General features: G+C 43.4%; 2 protein-coding genes across 3 annotated transcripts; both read left to right on the forward strand.

Annotated features, from left to right (window-relative positions):
• The first annotated feature begins 1,945 nt into the window (after positions 1-1,945).
• Positions 1,946-10,731, forward strand: LOC123482876 (zinc finger and SCAN domain-containing protein 29-like). 2 transcript variants are annotated; one of them, XM_045211980.1, is made up of 6 exons: positions 1,946-3,357; positions 8,847-8,957; positions 9,158-9,532; positions 9,656-9,790; positions 10,167-10,546; positions 10,643-10,731. In XM_045211980.1, exons 1-5 carry the CDS (start codon positions 3,000-3,002, stop codon positions 10,478-10,480), a joined length of 1,293 nt encoding a protein of 430 aa, XP_045067915.1. In that variant the 5' UTR covers positions 1,946-2,999; the 3' UTR covers positions 10,481-10,546; positions 10,643-10,731. The 2 variants fall into 2 exon arrangements, with proteins under 2 accessions (XP_045067915.1, XP_045067916.1); XM_045211981.1 differs by lacking the exon at positions 9,158-9,532.
• Positions 10,650-16,193, forward strand: LOC121559022. The gene is made up of 11 exons (XM_045211977.1): positions 10,650-10,789; positions 11,056-11,430; positions 11,552-11,698; positions 11,866-12,198; positions 12,410-12,612; positions 12,720-12,824; positions 12,953-13,048; positions 13,284-13,394; positions 13,689-13,809; positions 13,933-14,283; positions 14,650-16,193. Exons 1-11 carry the CDS (start codon positions 10,738-10,740, stop codon positions 15,609-15,611), a joined length of 2,856 nt encoding a protein of 951 aa, XP_045067912.1. The 5' UTR covers positions 10,650-10,737; the 3' UTR covers positions 15,612-16,193.
• Positions 16,194-26,004: the final 9,811 nt, after the last annotated feature.

The following is a 26,004-nucleotide window of genomic DNA, read 5'->3' on the forward strand; positions in this document are numbered from 1 at the left end:
TTGTCCTTGCAGATGAAAAGCATACCCATAACATGATGCAGCCACCACCATGCTTGAAAATATGAAGAGTGGTACTCAGTGACGCTATGTTGAATTTGCCCCAAACATAACTTTATGTCCTGAATACAAAGCGTTAAGTTATTTGCCCTTTTTTTTTTTGTAGTTATACTTTAGTGCCTTATTGAAAACAGGATGCATGTTTTGGAATATTTTCATTTTGTACAGGCTTCCTTTTCACTCTGTCATTTAGGTTAGTGTTGTGGAGTAACTACAATTTTGTTGATCCATCCTCAGTTTTCTCCTATCACAGCCATTAAACTCTAACAGTTTTAAAGTCACCATTGGCCTCATGGTGAAATCCCTGAGCGGTTTCCTCCCTCTCTGGCAACTGAGTTAGGAAGGACACCTGTATCTTTGTAGTGACTGGGTGTATTGATACCCCATCCAAAGTGTAATTAATAACTTCACCATGCTAAAAGGGATATTCAATGTCTGCTTTGATTTTTTTACCCATCTACCAATATGTGCCCTTTGCGAAGCATTGGAAAACATCCCTGGTCTTTGTGGTTGAATCTGTTTTTGAAATTCACTGCTTGACTGAGGTACCTTATAGATAATTGTGTGTGTGGGGTACAAAAGTCATGTTAAACACTTATTGCACACAGAGTGAGTCCATGCAATCTATTATGTGACTTGTTAAGCCAATTTTTACTCCTGAACTTATTTAGGCTTGCCATAACGAAGGGGTTGAATACTTATTGACTCAAGACATTTCAGCTTTTCATTTGTAAAATGTTCTAAAAATATAGTTCCACTTTGACATTATGGGGTATTGTGTGTGTAGGCCAGTGACACAATCTCAATTTTAAATTCAGGCTGTAAAAAGTAAACGGGTGTGAATACTTTCTGAACATATAGGTAGGGATAGAGTGACTAGGCAACAGGCTAGATGATAAACAGTAGCAGCGGTGTATGTGAAGAGTCAAGAGTTAGTTATCCAAATAGCTACCCAGACTATTTAACTATTTAGCAGTCTTATGGTTTGGGGGTAGAAGCTGTTCAGGGTCCTGTTAGTTCCAGACTTGGTGCACCGGTACCGCTTGCCGTGCAGTAGCAGAGAGAACAGTCTATGACTTGGGTGGCTGAAGTCTTGACAATCCTAAACAACGTCCTCCGAGCATGTGCAGGCCAGCTGGCTGGAGTGTTTAGACATATTCAATCTCTCCCTATCCCAGTCTGTTGTCCCCACTTGCTTAAAGGTGTCCACCCTTGTTCCTGTACCCAAGAAAGCGAGGGTAACTAACCTAAATGACTATCACCCTGTACCACCCACTTCTGTCATCATGAAGTGCTTTGAGAGGCTAGTTAAGGATCCTATCACCTCCACCTTACCTGACACCCTAGACCAAAGACAATTTGCATCCTGCCCCAACAGATCCACGGATGAAACAATCGCCATTGCACTGCATACTGCCCTATCCCACCTGGACAAGAGAAATACCTATTTAAGAATGCTGTTCATTGACCACAGCTCAGCCTTCAACACCATAGTGCCAACCAAGCTCATCACTAAGCTCAGGGCTTTAGGTCTGAACCCCTCCCTGTGCAACTGGGTCTTAGAACCAAAGCCGTGCTGATCCTCAACATGGGGACCCCACGCAGGTCTCCAACTCAATCATGTTTGCTGATAACAGTGGTAGGCTTGATTACCAACAGAGACAGGCAACAGGGAGTTGAGAGCCCTGGCTGAGTGGTCCCAGGAGCTGATCGTGGACTACAGGAGACCGCAGAGCGAGCACACCCCCATCCACGTCGACGGGGCCGTAGTGGAGAGGGTCAAAAGCTTCACGTTCCTGGGCGGGCACATCACTGAGGACCTGAAATGGTCCCTTCACACCGACAGCGTGGTGAAGATGCAACAGTGCCTCTTCAACCTCAGGAGGCTGAAGAAATTCGTCTTGGCCCCTAAGACCCTCACGAACTTCTACAGATGCACCATTGAGAGCATTCTGTCGGACTGTATCACTGCCCGATACTGCAGGTCTCTCCAGAGGGTGGTGCAGTCAGAGGGTGGGGCGACCGGTTCGTACATAAAACATTCTCAATTCAAGCTGCAAAGGCTTCGATTTCCTCCTTAACTTGATTTAATGGCGGGGAAAATATGCGTACTTTATTAAACACCATTTTCCACCACCATGCTACTGGTCACTTTAATAATGTTTACACTATTCTAGTCATGGCTCATCCTATAGCTACTGCTGTAAACACATTTTCTATTAATATACGGTCTATACACACCATTCACATATATATTTATTTATATTCCGAACTCTGACATTGTTCGTTCTGATGACGTTTGTATTGTTACATTGCTGGAGCTAGAAACAAGCATTTCGCTGCACTTGCGATATTTGCAAAACTGTGTACCCGACCAATAAACTTTGATTTGCCATGGTTGCTTTATATACTAACATCTTGACATGTGCATTTATATACAGCTAAGTAGCTAGCCAACTGAATATCAAATGTACTACAAAATAGTTGGCTGAAATAGGCCTATCCCAGACCACAGATAGAACAATGGGTTAGTTATAAAACATATTTGCCCAGACGTTGCAATCCAGCTAAATGGCTATCAGATATGTTCAGATAGATTTCGCGCCATTGCTAATGTGACAAAGTTGCCATGAAAATCGTCAGAACGTCGCATTGTAATCACATTTTGTTGCAATAAATGAAAACGGGTTCAGTTACAAAAGAAAGGGACAATATCACAAACTCCTCGATTTGCAGTGATGGAGTTCAAACACACTCGCCAGCTTGGCCCCCTAGTGATCAGGGACTGGGCGGGGTTACGGGTAGACGTGCTAATAGGATAACGCCGGATGTTGACGGTGGAACCAGAAATAAACAACCCACCACATCGTTCCACCCTCTGTCACTCTCCAGAGCCTGCCGTACTCAGTGTGTTGGTGAGGTGATAGCTAGCTAAAGAAAAAATGCCGGAGTCCCGCTATCACTGGTCAGGGGAAGAGGTGAATGCCATCGTCTCAATATGGTCAGACGAGGCAATACAGCGTGCATTACGTTCGTCTGACTCTGAGTACCGAGGTGCCGCAAAGGTGTACCATGAGATCTTTGTGCGCCTTCGCAAATTAGGTTATAAGGGAAACGTCCAGCAATGTCGTGACAAACTAAAGAAACTCAAGGGTCAGTACAAAGAAATTAAGGCAAACAGTTCCGACCGCTGGAGTTATTTTCCACCGTCATGGTTCGATGCCATGGACGCTGTGCTGGGACAGCGACTCAGAAAGCCAGTACTGAGAAGTGGAAAAGCCACCGGATCACAAAAAAACGGTAATTTTTTCTTCTTCATTTGCTTTAGGATCCGATAACAGCGGTCGTGTACAGATGCTAGCTGCTGCGTTCACGTACTAGTCGGAACTAGGAAACTCGGAAATGTCCGACTTGGAAACTAGTTGTAGAATCATGAACTCTGATATTCCCACTTGAAAGTACCAGAATCAACCCATAGGAAGCGTACGCAAATAACTTACGTTCATTTTAACTTGGTGGTTCCTCAGTAGTCTTGTCAGAGTGATTGGAGGAACGACTTTGTCTACTTCGGAAGAACGACTTGGAGCGTTCACGAGCTCAGAAGGAACGCATGAACCATTCTCACCATAGAGCCCCACAGTGACGGTGTCATAATACCCATAAAACCTAGCGATCAAACAGGAAAATGGTTCCAATCATTTTCCCACCATTCATTTTTCCCATAGGGGATTTTAGAAACACTTCAAATAAGGGCTTTGTTTCGTTTAGGCATACCCTGGTGTGATGTTTTGATAACCTTGTAAGTCTCTTTCGAGCAAGGTGACTTATCAATGTATTAGTCTCTATTTATCTCAGATTCGAAAATGCAAATTAGCATCAAAGTAGACATCATGCAAAACAAAAAATCCCTGCACGTCATCTCTAGTAGATACATTTAGCAGACACTCTTATCCAGAGCGACTTACAGTTAGTGAGTGCATACATTTTTCATACTGGCCCCACGTGGGAATCGAACCCACAACTCTGGCGTTGCTCTACCAACTGAGCTACACAGGGCCTTTGCTAACAGCTATTGTCAATTTAAAACTTGCACAAGACAGTTCACAGAATTGTCCATTTAAAGAAATGTAGCCAATTTATTCATTATTACATTTAGCCAACATTAGATAGTTAATCCAGAGATTCTTACCTTTGCCCCGATTCGGCAGTCTCGTCCAGATCATCAAAGCATTTGTAGTTCTTATGATAGCCACATTAGCAGCTAATTAGCGTTTCATTTTTTGGGGGTAAATAAAGGCGAATATATTGATAAGTCACCTTGTCCTAGAGAGATTTACACAGTTATCAAAACGTCATGCCAGGGTAAGCCTACACGAAACGCATGCCTTATTTTAAGTGTTTCTAAAATCCCCTATAGGAAAAATGATTGGAACAATTTGACAGCTAGGTTTTATGGGTATTATGACTCATACTGTGGTACTCTATTGACAGCTGAAATTGCGGCAATGTTTGTTGCCAGTGGTGCGTGACGTCAGAGTTCAACATGTGGGAAAGATCGGGGTCATACCCAAGTTTCCTAGTTGTAATTCAGAGTTGGAAGGCCGTTCATGTGCGTTTTTCCCAGTAGGAAGGTCGTATTTCCGAGTTCCCGACATGACTTGAACGTCAAGTTGGAAACTCAGACATTTCCGGAACTAGGAAAATCAGAAATTTCAGACTTGGAAACTCGTTGAGCTCCAAGTTTCCCACTTGGGAAGTATCAGAATCTCTGAGGTTCTGAGTTTCCGACATAACGTGAACGTGGCATTAGCCAAAAGCAGCAGATTTTCGACCAACCTTTACTTGCCGATACTTTCTTCATTCTCAAATCGGAAGTTACCGTTGTCTTCTAAACTCCCATGGCCAGTTGCAGGGGGAACGTTTGAATTTAGAAAATGCTCCGTTATTAAATTAATTACATTTTTACTCCATGAATTAATCTAACAATGTATTCGCCGCCATCTTGTATATTTGTGATATTCTCTCATTGATCCAGCCCAAAGTGGGTGTCCAACCCAAAGTGCTGCACATCATGAGCGAGACTCAGAAATCAAGCATCACCTTGAATGACACTCACCTGGGGTGTATTCATTAGTCGGATTCTGTAGCAAAAAAAACACATTTTGCAACGGAAACCGTTTACTCTAGGAAGCAAATAGAATAAAACAAGGAGGGACCTACCTGAATTTTTTCAAAATGAAACCCTTGTTTTCGTTCCAAAAAGTTTTCCATTTGGCGTGAATGATTTCCGTTGCAAAACGTTTGCTCTGTTGCTTCCTAGAGTAAAATGTTTCCGTTGCAAAAGGTTTGTTTTTTGCAACAGAATCTGACAAATGAATACACCCCTGGCTCGATCAATGAGAGAGGATCAGACAGATTAGATGGCAATGTATACATTGTAGGATTGATTAATGGAGCAAAAACTTATTTAATTTAATAACAGAGCATTTTCTAAATTCAAGGATTCTGCAAGCCCCCTGCACTAGCCATCGTAGTTAAGACACCGGTGACTTCGAGAATGACGAAAGCATCGGCAAGTAAAGGTTGGTTGAAAATCTGCTTCTTAAGGCTAAATAGCAGCCTTTACACAACCTTGGACACAAGCTTTAGCCCTGCTGCCGAGGTGGCTAGTTATGGCTAGTTACCCCTGGTTATACTTGAGAACACTAGCCTTGAAAAGTGCAGAGACGACAACAAAGTTTGAATATTCAAACAGTTGCTTGTGGAGATGAATAGATGGGCTCAATTGTTATTACATTTCTAGATAAATCCTCACTCCAAAATCACCAGTCTGGCCTCAAACAGCTGCAAGTTTAGGCTATTGTTACTATGTTAATGCTTCCCCAAAGCTCCTTTGGAAAAGTTTAAATGGCTGAGGTGTCCACAGTCAAAATAAATTGGCCAGGCTCCTGTATTGGCCCAGTGGCCCTTTTTTCCATACACGTTTCAGCTGGTATTTACATAACAATGGCGAACTGTGAGTTTTAACACCTCACAAAGCAACTGTCTTGATGATGCAGACCGAGGTTGTTGATTCTGCAAGCCCCAAGTCTTTAGTGTCACTCTCCTGATGGAAACACAATTACACTAGAGCTCACATTAACATAAAAAACTGGCAACACACTGGTGTGGGGTAAGTCTTAGGTGGAAGGGCAGCAAGAGTTTATCCAGTCATTATGTTAATAAAAGCTCTAGTGTTATTTTTTGGAATGTGTTCAAATCACATTTTGTTTGTCACATGCTTCGTAAACAACCAGTGTAGACTAACAGTGAAATGCTTACATGTTGTGGAAATTCTTACACAGGGACACACAAAGTCAATCTTAAATGAATCCTTGTTTATTGTCAGCGGGCTGGAGAGGTTCCAACAAACTTAATGCACCATAGTGAACTTCTGTCAGAACCTCTAACGGGGCAGTCCCGTTAGTTCTCTTATATACTGCAGACAAGTCATATTTGTATGATTTTAGCTTATTCATAATTAATTAATCATTAACGTTTGCTTCATGCATGTGACAGACCAATACCTCACAAGGCTTCTTCTCTCTAAGTTGAGACCTTGAAACTGAGATATCCCTTTCTCTAAACAAGGTTCTGGGCGTACTGCCAAATTGCAGACACTGATAGTGTCAGTCACTTGCATGAACACAGAAATTGGTTTATAGAAAAGCACAAACATAGATCATAGAAATTGTTAAATAGAAAAGCACAAACATAAAAATGTCCATCACATTACTGAAATATGACATTCCCATCGATGCAGAGAATTACATTTTTTGAAAAATAATAACACAAGGAATAAATACACAATGCGTAACGATAACTTGGCTATATACACAGGGTACCAGTACTGAGTCAATGAGCGTCGCTGCACAGCTATTTTCAGGTCTCTCCAGAGATGTTCGATCAGGTTCAAGTCCGGACTCTGGCTGGGCCACTCAAGGACATTCAGAGACTTGTCCCGAAGCCACTCCTGCGTTGTCTTGGCTGTGTGCTTAGGGTTGTTGTCCTGTTGGAAGGTGAACCTTCGCCGCAGTCTGAGGTCCTGAGTGCTCTGGAGCAGGTTTTCATCAAGGATCTCTCTGTACTTTGCTCTGTTAATCTTTTCCTCAATCCTGACTAGTCTCCCAGTCCCTGCTGCTGAAAAACATCCCCACAGCATGATGCTGCCACCACCATGCTTCACCGTAGGGATGGTGCCAGGTTTCCTCCAGACGTGACGCTTGGCATTCAGGTCAAAGAGTTCAAACTTGGTTTCATCAGACCAGATAATCTTGTTTCTCATGGTCTGAGAGTCCTTTAAGTGCCTTTTGGCGAACTCCAAGCGGGCTGTCGTGCCTTTTACTGAGGAGTGGCTTCCGTCTGGCCACTCTACCATAAAGGCCTGATTGGAGTGCTGCAGAGATGGTTGTCCTTCTGGAAGGTTCTCCCACCTCCACAGAGAAAGTCTGGAGCTCTGTCAGAGTGACCATCGGGTTTTTGGTCACCTCCCTGACCAAGGCCCTTCTCCCCCGATTGCGCAGTTTGGCCGGCTGGCGAGCTCTAGGAAGAGTCTTGGTGGTTCCAAACTTCTTCCATTTAAGAATGATGGAGGCCACTGTGTTCTTTGGGACCTTCAATGCTGCAGAAATTTTTTGGTACCCTTCCCCAGATCTGTGCCTCAACATAATTCTGTCTCAGAGCTCTACGGACAATTCCTTCAACCTCATGGCTTGGTTTTTGCTCTGACGTACTGTCAACTGTTGGACCTTATATAGACAGGTGTGTGCCTTTCCAAATCATGTCCAATCAATTGAATTTACCACAGGTGGACTCCAAGTTGTAGAAACATCTCAAGGATGTTCAATGGAAACAGGATGCACCTGAGCTCAATTTCGAATCTCATAGCAAAGTGTCTAAATATTTATGTAAATAAGGCATTTCTGTTTTTTATTTGTAATAAATGTCTAAACTGTATTCGCTTTGTCATTATGGGGTATTGTGTGTAGATGGGTGAATTCAAGCTGTAACACAACAAAATGTGGGAGAAGGGGTCTGAATACTTTCCGAATGCGCTGTATACAGTGCCTTCAGAAAGTATTCATACCCCATGACTAATTCCACATTTTTTTGTGTTACAGCTTGAATTCACCCATCTACACACAATACCCCATAATGATAAAGTGAAAACATTGTTTTAGAAATGTTTGTAAATGTATTAAATTAAAAACAGATCTCATTTACACAGAACACAAATATAAACGCAACATGCAACAATTTCAAAGATTTTACTGAGTTACAGTTCATATAAGGAAATCAGTCAATTGAAAAGTTAATTAGGCCCTAATCTATGGATTTCACATGACTGGGAATAGAGCTATGCATCTGTTGTAGGGGCGTGGATCAGAACCAGTCAGTATCTGGTGTGACCACCATTTGCCTCATGCAGCGCAACACATCTCCTTTGCATAGAGTTGATCAGGCTGTTGATTGTGGCCTGTGGAACTCCTTCAATTTGCACGTTGCTCCAAAAAAATCCCCACCCAGGCGCATACAGGCACATTAAATGACAAAGGGAACTGTTAACCATGAATACACATAAATAGGCCAAATTGTAAATGTTAAACATGAAGTACAGAAGATTGCCTACATGACATAGAGAACTTTAATACGACAAGGTTGTTGGCAATGCACCTTAACAGCACACTGGTCAGAAATAGCCAGTGGTTGGTTGTTTGTGTGTGCGTTTATCTGATCTGATGCTTTCACAGACAAATCACCATCCAGTTGGACACCTGATGAACCTCCACAAACTTCAGGGTCTGGGGTGAGAACTTCAGCTTCTAGGCTGTTGGAGTTGACTGATTCCTCTGAAGATTATGGTACGTCATCTAGTACAAGTTTGTGGAATGGATTAGAACTGACTTTGTAAGCTCTAACCATCTGAGGGACTGGCCTGTAATGGCCAGAAGTTGAGGAACACTTATCTAGTACACATTTTTCATAAACCGTACTGTAAGCTTGCAAGCTAATATTGTTTACAAGTTTCTGACTGCTTTCAACTGATGCTGTTGTTTCACAGAGGAATCTGGATACCACTGGTCGTCTAAGGAGGTTCAGGCATTGTTAACACTCTGGGCAGATAAGAGAGTTCAGAAGCACCTCCTCTCCTATAAAAACGAGCACGTCTATGCCAAATTTAGTTCAGAGCTTGCCGTCCTGGGTTTTAAAAGGACGACAAAGCAGTGCAGACAAAAGATACATGTACTGAAAAAGGAATACAAAAAAATCAAGGATAACAATAACATGAGTGGTTCCATCTATCGTGAAGAGAGTTGGTTTGCCATCATTGATAGTGTCCTCTGTCACCAACCAAGTACTTTGGAGTCTGGGGTGTTAAATTCAGATGCCAAGCTTTTGGAGTCGCCTGATTCCCAACAAGAAATGGGAGATTTTAGTAAGTTAAGTTGTACAGCATCTAGTTCTCATGTTTAACACAGTAACTTTGTTACCACAAGCTTGGTAATTAACTATGTTTGTCTTTGTGTGAGTACTGTCAACTGTGCTGTTGTATTCACAGACAAATCTCCATCCAGTTGGACACCTGATGAGGACCATGGTCAACAATCAGAAGCCTCAGGGTTTGGGGAGATAAATGCAACCACTCTACTGTTTGAATCGACTCCTGATTCCGCTGTAGATGAGGAACATACTGGTAAGTTATCTAGTAGAGTGTTTTTCAACTTTTTTTGTACCAGGGGCTAGCCAGGGGTGGGAGGGCCAAGAGACCAGAGGTGGCAGTGCTCGGTTGGGGTGTAGGGTTTGAGCATAGCCTGAAGGTAGGGAGGGGCGGTTCCCCTTGCTGCCCAATAGGCAAGCACCAGGGTCTTGAAATCGCTGCAAGCTTGGACTGTGAGCCAGCTAGCGGACTTGCATGGATGTCTACTAACCATCTGAGGGACTGGCCTGTAATGGCCAGAAGTTGAGGAACACTTACTAGTACACATTTTTCATAAACCGTACTGTAAGCTTGCTAGCTAATATTGTTTACAAGTTTCTGACTGCTTTCAACTGATGTGGTTCTTTCACAGAGGAATCTGGATACCACTGGTCGCCTAAGGAGGTTCAGGCATTGTTAACACTCTGGGCAAATGATAGTGTTCAGAAGCAGCTTCTCTCCTATAAAAACGAGCACGTCTATGCCAAATTTAGTTCAGAGCTCGCCGCCCTCGGATTTAACAGGACATCTAAACAGTGCAGAGACAAACTAAAAAAGCTGAAACAGGAATATAGAAGAGTCAAGGATGACAATAACAAGAGTGGTTCCAACCACCGTGGAGAAAGATGGTTTGCCATCATTGATAGTGTCCTCTGTCACCAACCAAGACTTTGGAGTCTGGGGTGATATATTCAGATGCAAAGCTTTTGGAGTCGACTCAACCTGATTCCCCTCAAGAAATTGAGGATTCTGGTAGGTCGTCTCGTACAGTAACTTGGCCTGTTACCACAAGCTCGGTAGTTAATATTGATTATGTGAGAACTGTCAACTGAGCTGTTGCTTCCACAGACCAATCTGCATCCAGTTGGACACCTGATGAGGTCCATGGTCTCCTTGGTCACCAACCAGGAACTTCAGGGGCTGAGGTGATACATTCAGCTACTATGCTGCTGGAGTCGACTCAACCGGATTCCCCTGTAAAAGAGGAACCTTATGGTAAATTATCTAGGACAGTCTTTCTCAACCTTTTTTGTAACAGGGATTAGAAAGATTTGTTTCTCTTCCTTGGGAAACTGCTTGGGTTGAAACTAGCTTACTACTACTAGCTAACTAAGTCAATGTCTGCTAACCATCTGAGGGACCGGCCAGTATTAGCCAGAAGTTGAAAAACACTTATCTAGTACACATTTTTCATAAACCGTACTGTAAACTTGCTAGCTAATATTGTTTACTCGCTTTCAACTGATGTGATTCTTTCACAGAAAAATCGGGATACAGCTGGACGTCTCAGGAGGTCCATGCATTGTTAACACTCTGGGCTGATGAGAGTGTTCAAGAGCAGCTTCTCGCCTATAAAAACGAGCATGTCTATGCCACATTTAGTTCAGAGCTCGCCGTCCTCGGATTTAAGAAGACTTCAAGGCAGTGCAGAGACAAACTAAAGAAGCTGAGACAGGAATATAGAATAATCAAGTTTGACCATAACAAGAGTGGTTCCAACCATCATAGGGAAAGATGGTTTGCCATCATGGATAGAGTCCTCTGTCACCAACCAAGTACTTTGGTGTCTGGGGTGATAAATTCAGAGGCAAAGCTTTTGGAGTCGCCTGATTCCCAACAAGAAATTGAAGATTCTGGTAAGTTGTCTAGTACAGAATCTAATACACAATTTTAACACAGTTACTTTGCCCGTTACCGCAAGTTTGGTAGTAAATATTGATAGTGGGAGTACTGTCAACTGAGCTGTTGCTTCCACAGAACAATCTTCATCCAGTTGGACACCTGATGAGGTCCATAGTCTCTTTGGTCACCAACCAGGAACTTCAGGGGCTGAGGTGATACATTCAGCTACTATGCTGCTGGAGTCGACTCAATCCGATTCCCCGCAGGAAGTGGAAGATTATGGTAAGTTGTCTAGTACAGCATCATCTGAGGGACCAGTCAGCAACAGCCAGAAGATGAGAAATACTGATCTAGTAGCTATACGTTTTTCATAAACCGTACCGGAAGCTTGCTAGCTAATATTGTTTTCCAGTTTCTGACTGCTTTCAACTGATGCGGTTCTTTCACAGAGGAATCTGGATACCGCTGGACTTTGCAGGAGGTTCACACATTGTTAACACTCTGGGCAGATGAGAGAGTTCAGAAGCAGCTTCTCTCTTATAAAAATGAGCACGTCTATGCCAAATTTAGTTCAGAGTTCGCTGCCCTCGGATTTAACAGGACGTCGAAGCAATGCAGAGAAAAGTTAAAAAAGCTGAAACAGGAATACAGAAAACTCAAGGATGACGACAACATGAGTGGTTCCATCTATCTTGAAGAAAGCTGTTTTGCCATCATCGATAGTGTCCTCACTCACCAAACAAAAACACAGGCTTATTCTTTGCCAGGTGCAGAAGACTCTGGTAAGTTAACTTTTACTGTGTACATTCTTGTAGTTTGTGTGAGGGCTTTCTCAATGGTGACTGGCTGGCTAAATAGCTAGTTGCTGATGCTGGATAGTTTCCGAATCTCTTGCTAGATAAAAAAATATATGTTATAACACACCTACAGTATTTCCAATATGCCATTGGCTTTTACTCTATAATATTTTCTTGTTTGTGTTTCCCAATGTAGGTCCCAGTTTAACTCTGTCCTCGCTGCGTCTCCTTGCTCCACCATTACGCTTGATGTCAGCATTCATGTGGCAAGTGGCTCAGCAGCATATTGTAAAGCATTATGGGAAGCTGGAGGAGTTTGTGACTTTGGTGACAGAGATGGTTCCAGAGCTGCTGAGTTCTAGGCAGAGGACCCAACTCCTCCTGGGTCTGAGAGCAAGGGTGAGAGAGGTGGAAATGCAGAGGATTCTGATAAAGTATGGGCAGCTACTAGCTGCAAATAGTACGTTTTCCCCTGGGGCTGCCTCTCACTTCTACCTCTTTTTCAGCTGGTTCTGGAGTTATGTCGCAATGAGAGCACAGCTGACCTCGTGACCATTCAGCCTCACCTGGACAAAATCCATTATTTGACAGAATACGCTGTACACAAAGAGGTACGTTAACTTATTTTGGCAACATTTTAAAGTGAAGCAAATATGTTTTTAAGATGTTTTCAGCCCATATGTTGAGGTTGAGTTCATGTCCGATGTCATTTGTTTTGTTTGTTTATGCTTACTGACAGAGTAATGATGATGAGTTGGAGGCTACAGAGTCTAACTTTGTGGAGTTGGTCCAAACCCTGCTGGAAGACCCTTCTGAGAGGGAGCACTTCTTTCAGGTAAGAGATCTTTGTCTCACAACTGGTAATACTCACAACCTTCAGGTGCGTATTTAATGCATCTGTAAGTGTCTTTTTTTGGCACAGCAGTCACGTCCAAGCCAAGTGTTGCTATTATTGACATTGTTAATTGCCCGCATTACCAGGAGATGATTGCAGACTATTCCACACAACAAATGACCCCCGAAAGCCATTGCCACCGGACTTATTGTGTGTTAAATTATCAATTTTTCAGGAGGTGTTGCCAGTACACTACGGCCCTCGGTATGACACAGCACTGCAGGTACTGGTATGGGAGTTCCTCTCCAGACTGGAGGAGCTGCTACCTGTACCAGACTTCACACAGGTGCAGATTAAAACATTGCAGTTCTGCCCATTTAAGTTTAAGTATTAACCGCTGATCACTGTTTTAAAAAAGGTGGGCCTGAGAACTATGGAATGTGAGCTAAAGGAAAACACCTACCCAATGCACTAGGCTCTGGCATGCAGAGAAGGGAGCAAAGGATGCATACCAATGATACACAGCGTTGAATTCAATGTCATCTAAAGTGCTGAAAAATATTGAAATACAATCGATTACAAATTACATAACCCTCCCCCAGACTGAAATAGAAAATGTGCTATTTTCCCTGCTCCTCAGACAGCAGCATGGCTCGGTGCTGCCGCCTCTGTCTTGGAGGAATGTGGAAACACCATCTTTGATGCTGAAGAGCTGAAGACCCTTCTGCAGCACCATCAGCATCAAGGAAACCTGAAAAAGAGTAAGTCTCCAACCAGAATGATGTATTTGTTACTGAGTATGTTAAATTGTTTGTCTGGTAAGTAGTGGAAGACGATGTATGGCAAGAGTGTAACTTATTTGATCAATATGTTCTCTTTCCTAGGTTATTTCTCTTACTACACTGCAGATACCATCCTGTCCACACTGTCCCTCCCTCCAACAATAAGAGTTGTCATTAGCTCTGAGCAGGTAGTCTCTGACAAAACAAGGTCATGCTCGGATGGAGATGAATGCTTCAAGAATGGGACAGAGCGAGTAGGAGATGGAGAAGAGAGAGAAGGACCATCTAATGGGGGCAGAGAGGAGGAGGAAGAAGATAGGCAGACTGAAGAGAACTGGGAAAATAAAGACTACAATGAAAGAAATGAAGAAAAAATGTATTTAGAGCAACAAGAACAGATTAATGTTTTACCTGCAGAGACCTCTGATCCGTGTATCCCAGTACCCAGCAACGGTAACGACATTCAAGTTATTACTAAAATATTTGACTTTGTTTTACAGCCCTATTATCACTGTTATTTATCTGGTATTTAAAATTAAATTACTTTGTAACAATTGGTACCTCATGGTAATTAGCAACTTGGAAATGATTAACAGAATCTGTAAATTATTGATAACAATTGGTATGTCCTTGTGTTCTTTGCCTAATGACTAACATCATAATGCTTATCTTATTTTATGTACTTTGTAAGTAAATACATGGTAATCAGCAAGCTGTTCAATGTAGTGTTACTAAAATTGCTTTGTCAAATGGTAATTCATTCATCCGGGCAGAACATCACTTCTTAAGCAATCTGTCCTCCTGATCTTGTCATTGCAGGATTGAATAGTGACATGTCATCCCAGGTCCTCGCCTGCTCCCTCTGCCCATTCTCTCACAGTGATATGGCAAAACTCCACCAGCACATCAGGATTAGGCATCGAGGAGAGGACCGGAAGCTTCTACGCTCTAAAGAATCTGGGACTGATAATTCCCATCCTACACGCAGCACAAAACTACTTCACCAGCACATCAGGACTAAGCACCAAGGAGATGAACGGAAGCGTCAACACTCTGAAGAATCTGGGACTGAAAACCTTCCCTCAAGCACAAACAAGATCCCCTATAGACCCAATAACATGACTCTAAGCTGCCCTCATTGTGGGAATGTTTACCAAAACCTCAACTCCCTGAAAAAACATACAAGAATTCACACATTTCCATTCTGTTGTAACCAGTGTGAGAGAAGATTTTCTACCAGATTAGGTCTGAAAAGACATCAGCGAGCTCACACAGGGGAAAGACCATTCAAATGCTCTCACTGTGACCGGAGATTCATGTGTGCATATTCACTCAAAATGCATGTACGCACACACACTGGGGAGCGTCCCTACTCTTGCACCATTTGTGGGAAGACATCTGTCCAACATCTAGCAAGACACATGCGGATGCATGCAGGGGAGAAAAACTATTTATGTAGCATCTGTGGTAAGGCATTCCTTAGCTCAGGAGAACTGAGGCTGCACACACGATCACACACAGGAGAATGCCCCTACACCTGTGAACATTGCGGAAGGGGTTTCAAAGCAGCATGCCATCTTCAGATTCATATACGAAGATTTCACACAGGGGAGCGTCCATACCCCTGCACCCTGTGCACAAAACGTTTTGTCATTCTCAGGGAACTTAAAAGACACATGTTAATTCACACAGGTGAGAAAGCTCACCAGTGCTCCAAGTGTGGAAAGAGTTTTTCTTTAAAGGAAACTCTGAAAACACATCTTAAAAGTCATGGATTTTAAGAGTTCTAGACAGATCATATTAGTTATGCATAAAGTATTGTAGACCGTATTACTTCTTTCCCCCCAGGTCCGGCGTTATGGGCGGGCCTTAGGGGGCCTGGCCCGCCCTACCGTACCTCCTTTCCCGTCCAAATACAATATTGAAATATTTATCATTTATTTGACCAAGATGCGCGCCGACAGAAAGACTCATCAATCTAAGTTAAAGCACCCGAGCGAGCGAAACAGTGCCCCTCTGTCTCAGTATGTGTAGACCATGTATCTGATGCTGTCTGGACCAAAAGGGTATGGCATGTCATACTATTTCTGGCAAGACAGCATCAGATACATGGGCTATATATAGAGGGGTGCTGTTTTGCTCACTCGTATGCTATCTCTGTGACATAGTTTCAGCAGAGAGGAAAAGGCGAAGCGAGAGGGCTCACTCTCGCCAAAATGTGTCCAGAATAAGAGACAATTTATGCTTCATCCGAAAATGTGGTCGGCGGCGCTGTATGGATGGTGTGACGCGGAGGGCTTCGTATAGCTCCGCAGTGACATGATTGGTTGACAGGTGAGGGCGGGAGGTCCTATATAAACAAACTCACTTCCTTGACAACAGCTCTGCTCTGCTACGGGATATCTGCATTGCTGCATGGCCAATGCAGATGTCGGATTGACCATGCTGCTCCTTTTAGCCCAATGCGTTTCTATGGGCGTAATAAGCAGACCTAAACTTGTCACCTGCCTTTGCGACAAAGACTCCCATTGTTTGGGGCGGAGACATGACAAACTCGTCATTATATACAGATCTTTGGTTTCAGCCAATTGCGAATTGGAAAGGTAAATTGGCGGGTGCATTGTTAAAGGTCAATCCGACGTCTACATTGGCCTTGCAGCATTTATGGTGATAGGGCCTCTGCAGAAGTCAGGGCATTCATACTTTAGGTGCTTAGCGGAGCAGTGCAGAGCTGTTGTGAAGGAAGTGAGTTTGTGTTTATACAGGATCTCCCGCCCCCACATACCGCCAACCAATCATGTCAATGTGGAGCTATAAGGAGCCCTCCACATTGTTACTACATTTGGGAGGCGCACAGCTCCAGTTGGGCTCTGCATGCCTCCAGAGGCGCTGCAATTGCGTCACACCCTCCATACGGAGCCTCCAACCACATTTTCGGATCAAGCATAAATTGGCTTTTAGGATGCTGGATTCCCCTAAAGTAAATTTGTTTTGCCAAAATTATGTAATTACTCCTGTCAAAATAAAATCATTCAAAATACTTCACCAAGGAGCATGACTTAGCCACAGAGGATCATTCGCTTTATTAAAATTATAGCTGTGGATTGTTTCATGCTTGAGTATAATGTAAAATGTTGCAACAAGAAGGGGGTGTATGGCGAAGACATGGCACCTCTCTCCAGAATGCATGTACTAAGCACTCCAGAATGCGCTCTTGCTGTCTCCCGGCAATTCTTCCGCATTCATTGTATTCAGTGTTTCGTGTGAATTGTTTGCCCTTTGATTGTACTTTTCTTTTTAATCAATTCCCCATTACATATGTCATTAGTAGGCCTAGGAAATGTACAGTTAATCCCCCATAATTTGGTTACATTAATTTGTTATATGTACTAATTAGTCATTTACAGTTCTTCTCGGACTGGAAACGTTTTTAGCAGAGATCACAACCTGCTACACTTGTGAGAACAAGTTTTGGTTTATGTCATAACCATTACGAGTTTTGTAAATGTTTTCATTGTCTTTTGTTTGGAGTGCTCCATGTGAGCAATGAGAATGTGTCTGGTTTTGAGGGAGCACGCCTGAGCAAGCACAGAAGTAGGCCTACCTGGCCTGCTGCGTGCAAAAGTAGGAAAGTGCCCATTTGGCAATGTCTGATTTGTCATAACTCACCACCTCCATCACTAATATGCTGATCTTCTCAGCCATCTTTTAATTTTTTCACCTTCCATGGTAAGTCAACAAAGTGTTTTTTTATTTATTTTTTATTACATCCATTGCGAATGATAGTTCCTCAGTATTTTAAAAAAATATTTCCAACACTCCCGGCCTCAATCACCAAGCCTCAGTGTGAAAAAAGCTCAATATCATGATGATTCCATATATCAAGTGAAACAACATAAAAAATAAAATAAAACATGTCCGTCTCGAGCTCACTGGTGCGGGAAACTTGAATGCCCGGAATAGGCTAGTTGTGTTGCAAATTCGCTAGTGACAGCTCAAGTCAAGACAGATAGAAAGGGAGGAAGACAGGCGGAGTAGAGAGATTAATTTTCATCAGTATCTTTTCTCCTGTTTTTATTTGTCGGCTTTAGGCCTATGTGTTTTTACTTAGTTGATGAAGTTAAGTTTACTGCTGCATTGGCCTATAGGCTATCTCTGAGTTCTATGTGCTCATTTTCTTTAGCCGCCCATATGGATCGCAGTGTATTAATGTGTCCATTTGGCAGAGGCTGGTGCTCTTGCCTTAGAATTCAACCAACTTTTACATTTGTATCCTTTTAATTCAGATTTGTATGATTCACCACACGTTTTTGAGAAAATAAAACGTTATTATTGAAATGAAACTGTTCCACAAAAATGCTTGTATAAAAATAATCATAACTGGCATGCAGATCGGTAGAAATGGGAGGATAAATTGTCATTTTCTCCAAACTGCCTATGGTCTTTACTATAACACCCATTTAAAACATGGGCCCCGTGAAAAAACTTGCCCACCTAAGGAAATCAAAGGCCCATCCAACTGATTCGTTCTGGCGCCGGCCCTGTTTCCCCTCTTTCTTTTTGACGGTAGGCTTAATTTGAGAGAGAAAAAGTGTTTAAATTTTTACTACATATTGAAACCAAGTATTAATAAAAGCATTGTGATTAACTGTTCCCTTTGCATTTTGTTTTGTTGTTAACGCTTTAAAACCCTGCGTTGCCTCAACCAATGGTTGCGCTCCACGTCATCAACTGTGTCATCGACTGACAGATTACTATATGTGGTTAGCTGATACTTAAAATACCTATCCAGGCGTTGTAAGATCTGGCATGCGTCAGCAACGCCTGGGTAGAGGAAAGCATATATATAAATCATTGTCTGTATTCCATCTAGTAGTCACACAACCATCTCTGAAGTTGTGCCAAGTGAGGCAGACATGCAAGGGAGGGGCAACTGAATGCGTTGTAACTGTCAAAGTTGCGTCAATTCAAATCTGGCATTAGGAACAAAAGAGGTCAACACGACTTCTAAGATATACTAGTTATTTTAATTAATGCAAAAACCTTCAATGGTAAATATGATGTTTCGTATATACGGGCTCTTTGAAATACCTCGCAGGGCACTCCAGAGAACTAAATCCATTGTTTCAGATTGTTCTTCAAATACTCTTACAGAGAGAGTTTCCCACCTCTCTGCTGGCCAATCAAAGTAGAGACTTGAGCGTGGTTTAGACTTACTCAGCCTATCCGTTGGCGCACAGGCTAGTCCCCCGCCTCTTAGCGCATCCCTGTTTCCAGGCATACGTTCATCATAACAACCTGTCATAGTGAGAAGAGCCAGCTCCCCTAGACACCATTCCTACGTCCAAGGATGGTTCACAGATCACAAAGGACCAGTATAGTCTAGCATTTGGAGACACAAATCCTTATCTCATTTTACCCCCTATAACAGCTCTTCACATCAATCACAGCTTGCCAGGTGTCACAACCTACATTAGCCCAGTCAAGAATGCATTCTTTCTAAGTTAGTCATCCCATCAATTTAGGAGAATAATAAATCTCTAATATAACCAAGTGGGAAGGAAGCAAAGTCTCCTCCCTTGCAAACGGAAACTCTCGGCAAAACCCCTTACTATACTGTTCACTGTTTTAACTGGGTTTAACAGTTGCAGCCAACAGTATTTTTCAGTGAAAACACGTTTGTGGTGTCTGTCTTCCGGTTTATACACAGGTGATCAGAGGTAGAAAACGAATTAGCACAGGTAGTCCACTATCTTCCATCTGTTTTCAGTAAACAAGCACTGTAACATCGAAATAGGGTTGTGTGGGAACCCTAACCATATAAAGGTGTATCATTTGAATCTTTGTAAAAAAGTATTATTACTTCTCGCCGATAAGAAAGATAAGGTCCTTATACTTCCAAAGCCGTATAGCTGTTAATGTTCAGACCAAGCGTCGCGGCTCTTAACAAAACAACCCCCTACAGAAGACGCCTTCTGTCTGCATTGCGCTAACAGACCGACTTCAGTCCATGGACAAGAATAATTCCCAGGAGGAGGAAGGCGGGGAGATTGAGGGTCTGGAACAAATTGTAGCGTGTTCTCAGATTCAGGATGCACAGAAAATTCAAGAGACAATACACTGGTCCAATGTGGAAATAGCAGACCTCCAGATCCGTGCGAAGGAGGAGATTTGTGCACAGATGTCTGGTACCAGACGGGACAGCAAGGTGTATAGTAAGATCGCAGTCATACTCCACAGCAGGGGCATAAAGCGGAGAAAAGACAAGGTCCACAGCTAACTGAATCATTTGAAGAGTCAATATAAGAAAATAAAGGACAACAATAGCCAAAGTTATGGCGACTGTGACGACTGGCCATATTTGTCACTGTGTGACGCTATCTGGGGAAGCAGTCTGTCCTCTAATAAAATTGCCACCAGCAGCAGCCAAGCGTCTAGTGAGTCCGAGGAGATGGTCCGTGATGATGGTGACGAGTCCTGCTCTGGAATATTAGACAATCCGCCTTATTCCGAACATTCTAAACCACACAAGGAGGAAGTGTCTACTTTTTTGCACGTCAGAGGCTCATGGTGAGTTTTCAGAAACAGTAGCCAACTGAACTTGAACTAGTTCGGCATCCCAGGTTAAAGCTACTGTATTGAGATGTAAATGGGACACATTATCCAACCTGTGAACATACCAAGATTTGGACCTGGGTTAGAGACTGCTCTTTTTTCTGGTTTGTAGTGATCTTGGATAACCAGGGATGGTCTCCCTGCAGTCTTCAGCACGGCATGTTGTTCAAATATCAATATATTATTTTTCCGTATGGGTAGCACTGATATGAGAGAAAGGGACACCAGCAAAAAGCAGCTGGTTAAGGTTATTTATTTTTCTCTATGGACCCTGGTCAAACCTAGTGCACACATCACTGACAAACTGAAATGGTCCACCCACACAGACAGTGTTGTGAAGAAGGCACAACAGCGCCTCTTCAACCTCAGGAGGCTGAATAAATTTGGCTTGGCACCTAAAACCCTCACAAACTTTTACAGATGCACAAATAAGAGCATCCTGTCGGGCTGTATCACCTCCTGGTACGGCAACTGCACCGCCCGCTACCGCAGGGCTCTCCAGAGGGTGGTGCGGTCTGCCCAATGCATCACCGGGGGCAAACTACCAGCCCACCAGGACACCTACAGCACCCGATGTCACAGGAAGGCCAAAAAGATAATCAAGGACAACAACCACCCGAGCCACTGCCTGTTCACCCTGCTATCATCCAGAAGGCGAGGTCAGTACAGGTGCATCAAAGCTGGGACCGAGAGACTGAAAAACTCAAGGCCATCAGACTGTTTTATAGCCATCACTAGCCGATCATTCAAGTGATTTCCCACCAGGAACTTCAGGGTCTGAGGTGATAAATTAAGCTACTATGCTGTTGGAGTTGACATAACCTGATCCCCCTGTAGAAGAGGAACATTATGGTAAGTTAGCTAGCTAACATTGTTTTCCCGTTTGTGTCAGTGATCTTAAATGAATCCCAAACCTACTAGCACTGACTTTGCTGATAACTACTTTATTGAGGGGAAATGTACTTGCTACGACTGTGATGATATGTGGTTGTCTCACCTAGCTATCTTATAATGAATGCACTAATTGTAAGTCGCTGTGGATAATAGCGTCGGCTAAATCACTAAAATCTAAATGTATGCTCTCACAATGGTTGCTGGCTACATAGTTAGTTGCTGAAGCCCAAGCCAGAGATAAAAAATAAAATAATTAACCTATGTTTTGGTTCACTATGGGTCGGTACCCCTCCAAGCATATTCTTGGATTAAAATGCCCTTTCAATAAAGAATCTCAGTTATTTGGTCTGTATTTGACATAAGGGATTGCAGGCCTCTCCTATCATTGCTACGCAGACGACACACAATTCATCTTCTCCTTTCCCCCTTCTGATAACCAGGTGGCGAATCGCATCTCTGCATGTCTGGCAGACATATCAGTGTGGATGACGGATCACCACCTCAAGCTGAACCTCGGCAAGACGGAGCTGCTCTTCCTCCCGGGGAAGGACTGCCCGTTCCATGATCTCGCCATCACGGTTGACAACTCTGTTGTGTCCTCCTCCCAGAGTGCAAAGAGCCTTGGCGTGACCCTGGACAACACCCTGTCGTTCTCCGCTAACATCAAGGCGGTGACCCGATCCTGTAGGTTCATGCTCTACAACATTCGCAGAGTGCGACCCTGCCTTACACAGGAAGCGGCACAGGTCCTAATCCAGGCACTTGTCACCTCCCGTCTGGATTACTGCAACTCGCTGTTGGCTGGGCTCCCTGCCTGTGCCATTAAACCCCTACAACTCATCCAGAACGCCGCAGCCCGTCTGGTGTTCAACCTTCCCAAGTTCTCTCACGTCACCCCGCTCCTCCGCACACTCCACTGGCTTCCAGTTGAAGCTCGCATCTGCTACAAGACCATGGTGCTTGCCTACGGAGCTGTGAGGGGAACGGCACCTCCGTACCTTCAGGCTCTGATCAGTCCCTACACCCAAACGAGGGCATTGCGTTCATCCACCTCTGGCCTGCTGGCCCCCCTACCTCTGCGGAAGCACAGTTCCCGCTCAGCCCAGTCAAAACTGTTCGCTGATCTGGCACCCCAATGGTGGAACAAGCTTCCTCACGACGCCAGGACAGCGGAGTCACTCACCACCTTCTGGAGACACTTGAAACCCCACCTCTTTAAGGAATACCTGGGATAGGATAAAGTAATCCTTCTACCCCCCCTTACCCCACCCCAAAGAAAAAAATAAAATAAAAAAATAATATTGTAAAGTGGTTGTCCCACTGGCTATCATAAGGTGAATGCACCAATTTGTAAGTCGCTCTGGATAAGAGCGTCTGCTAAATGACGAAAATGTAAAATGTAAAAATGTGTATAGTGAGGAAATACACAATTATTTCTCAAATGTTCATTCAAGTATCTGTGTAGAACAACACCTCTTATACAACATGCCCTCCTAATTTTGTCATTGCAGGATTGAATGGTGAGCTGCCACCTGGGACTGATGACCCCATCCCCTCACACAGCACAATAATCCGCCAGCACATCAGGACTACGCACCAAGGGGAGGAATGGAAGTGTCTGCGCTCTGAAAAATCTGGGACTGATCACCCCCTTCCCACACGCAGCCCAAAAAGGATCCCCTGGGCATCCAAAATCAAGGCCTACAAGTGCACTCATTGTGGGAAGGTTTTCACATTTCCATTCCATTGTAACCAGTGTGACAAAAGATATGCTTCTAAAAGTACTTCGAAAATACACCAGCAAAAGCACACAGGAGAAAGACCATACAAATACTCTCACTGTGACAGGAGATTCAATAATTCTCAGATACTCACATGTCATATACGCACACACACTGGGGAGCGTTCCTACAGTTGTACTATTTGTGGGAAGAAGTTTGGCCAACCTAGCAAGATCCACGCTAATGCATGCAGGGGAGAAAAACGATTTATGTAGCATCTGTGGTAAGGCATTCCTTAGTTCAGGAGAACTGACGATGCATACACGATTTCACACAGGAGAATGTCCCTACACCTGTGAACATTGTGGGAAGGGTTTCAAAGCTTAATGCGATCTTACGGTTCATATGCGATCTTGCACAGGAGAGCGTCCATACCCCTGCACCTTGTGCACAAAACGTTTTGGCACTCTCAATGAGCCACATGTTTGTTCACACTGGTGAGAAACCTCACCAGTGCTTTAAGTGTGGGAGGAGATAGTCTTAAAGTACAATTCTGAATACACATCTTAAAAGTCATAGATTCTGCAGGTGAAGTCCTAAATTAAAGAAAAGCTCATTCACTTCTTAAACAAAACTTTAACATTTTAGTCATTTAGCAGACACTCTTATCCAGAGTGACTTACAGTTAGTGAGTGCATACATTTTCATACTGGCCCCCTGTGGGAAACGAACCCACAACCCTGACGTTGCAAGCGCCATGCTCTACCAACTGAGCTACAGGGGACTACAGCAAAGTGATGAAACACTGGCCCGAATTTGACAAAACTATGCTGTGCTATAACAAGAGATTGAAAATACAAACTTAAAAAATTCGGTACTTAGGTCCCCTCTCCTCACAAGGAACAAATTTGCCTCAGGGACCCATAAAGTAAGCCAAGATAGATTTTCCGCCATTTAGAATTTTGTGAAAACACTTCACGCTACTCTTCTTGCACCAAATAACTGATCTGCACGAAACTTGATATGTGGCATCTATGGATAAAGGTCTCTCAACGCAATATTTTCTAGACTAGTACCTAAAACAAAATGGCCGCTATTGACCAATAAACATTAATGTGGGTGTGGTCTGGCACATAAATGCATATAAATCAGTCAAGGGTGCTGCATCATTCGTGGGGAACAACATGTTTACTGTTTCCTTGAAATGGCGCTTTTGAGAGCACGGGCAGTGCCATTGAGGCCATCTCCATTTTTAAGTAGTCCATTTTCTTCTACTACTACTGCTATGAGTTGGCAAACAAACTGAAAGGGTGCATACTGCCACCAGGAATGTGTTGTTTGAACAGATATAAAGCCAAGGTTGGCAATTTACTGCTATCTGCATTTATCTAATGTTTGGTTTACGAATATAATTAATTGGCTGATCCCTCCTGGTGACCTGGATGGAATTATATGATCCTTCTTTAACCCATATGAAGTCCCACCTACTTGACTACTTAAAAATGGTAAAAGTCCTCAATGGCGCTGACCATGTTAAAATGGGATTTTGGGCGCTAGAATCCTCTATCTCTATGCACACACACACAACATGCTGCAGAACAGAATTGATGTGTGTCAGACTCGGATCACGTGAATTAATTGGTGACACTATTGTTTTCCTGCAGGGGGTTGGTTAGCAGACACACAACCACCGACTGTAATCACATTAAAGGACCAGTGCAGTCACAAATGTGATTTTCCTGTGTTTTATATACACTACATGACCAAAAGTATGTGGATACCTGCTCATCAAACATCTCATTCCAAAATCATGGCCATTAATATGGAGTTGTTCCCCCCTTTGCTGCTATAACAGCCGCCACTCTTCTGGGAAGGCTTTCCACTAGATGTTGGAACATTGCTGCGGGGACTTGCTTCCATTCAGCCACAAGAGCATTAGCGAAGTTGGGCACTGATGTTGGGCGATTAGGCCTAGCTCGCAGTCTGCGTTCCAATTCATCCCAAAGGTGTTCGATGGGGTTGAGGACAGGGCTCCGTGCAGGCCAGTCAAGTTCTTTCACACCGATCTCGACAAACCATTTCTGTATGGACCTCACTTTGTGCACAGGGGCATTGTCATGCTGAAACCTGAAAGGGCCTTTCCCAAACTGTTGCCACAAAGTTGTAAGCACAGAATCGTCTAGGATGTCATTCTATGCTGTAGCGTTAAGATTCCCCTACACTGGAACTAAGGGTCCTAGCCCGAACCATGAAAAACAGCCCCAGACCATTATTCCTCCTCCACCAAACTTTATAGTTGGCACTATGCATTCAGGCAGGTAGCGTTCTCCTGGCATCGGTACATTACAGCTTTATTCTAAAATTGATTAAATTAATTTTGTTCCTCATCAATCTACACACAATACCCCATAATGACAAAGTGAAAACAGGGTTTTTAAAATGTTTGCACATTTATTAAAACTAAAAAACAGAAGTACCTTATTTACATAAGTATTCAGGCCCTTTGCTATGAGACTCGAAATTGAGCTCAGGTGCATCCTGTTTCCATTGATCATCCTTGAGATGTTTCTACAACTTGATTGGAGTCCACCTGTGGTAAATTCAATTGATTGGACATGATTTGGAAAGGCACACACCTGTCTATATAAGGTCCCACAGTTGACAGTGCATGTCAGAGCAAAAACCAAGCCATGAGGTCGAAGGAATTGTCCGTAGAGCTCCGAGACAGGATTGTGTCGAGGCACAGATCTGGGGAAGGGTACCAAAACATTTCTCTAGCTTTGAAGGTCCCCAAGAACACAGTGGCCTCCATCATTCTTAAATGGAAAAAGTTTGGAACCACCAAGACTCTTCCTAGTGCTGGCTGCCAGGCCAAACTGAGCAATCAGGGGGAAAAGGGCCTTGGTCAGGGAGGTGACCAAGAACCCGATGGTCACTCTGACAG

The sequence above is a fragment of the Coregonus clupeaformis genome, chromosome 5 (assembly GCF_020615455.1).
Source record: "Coregonus clupeaformis isolate EN_2021a chromosome 5, ASM2061545v1, whole genome shotgun sequence".
Classification (NCBI taxonomy): Eukaryota; Metazoa; Chordata; class Actinopteri; order Salmoniformes; family Salmonidae; genus Coregonus; species Coregonus clupeaformis.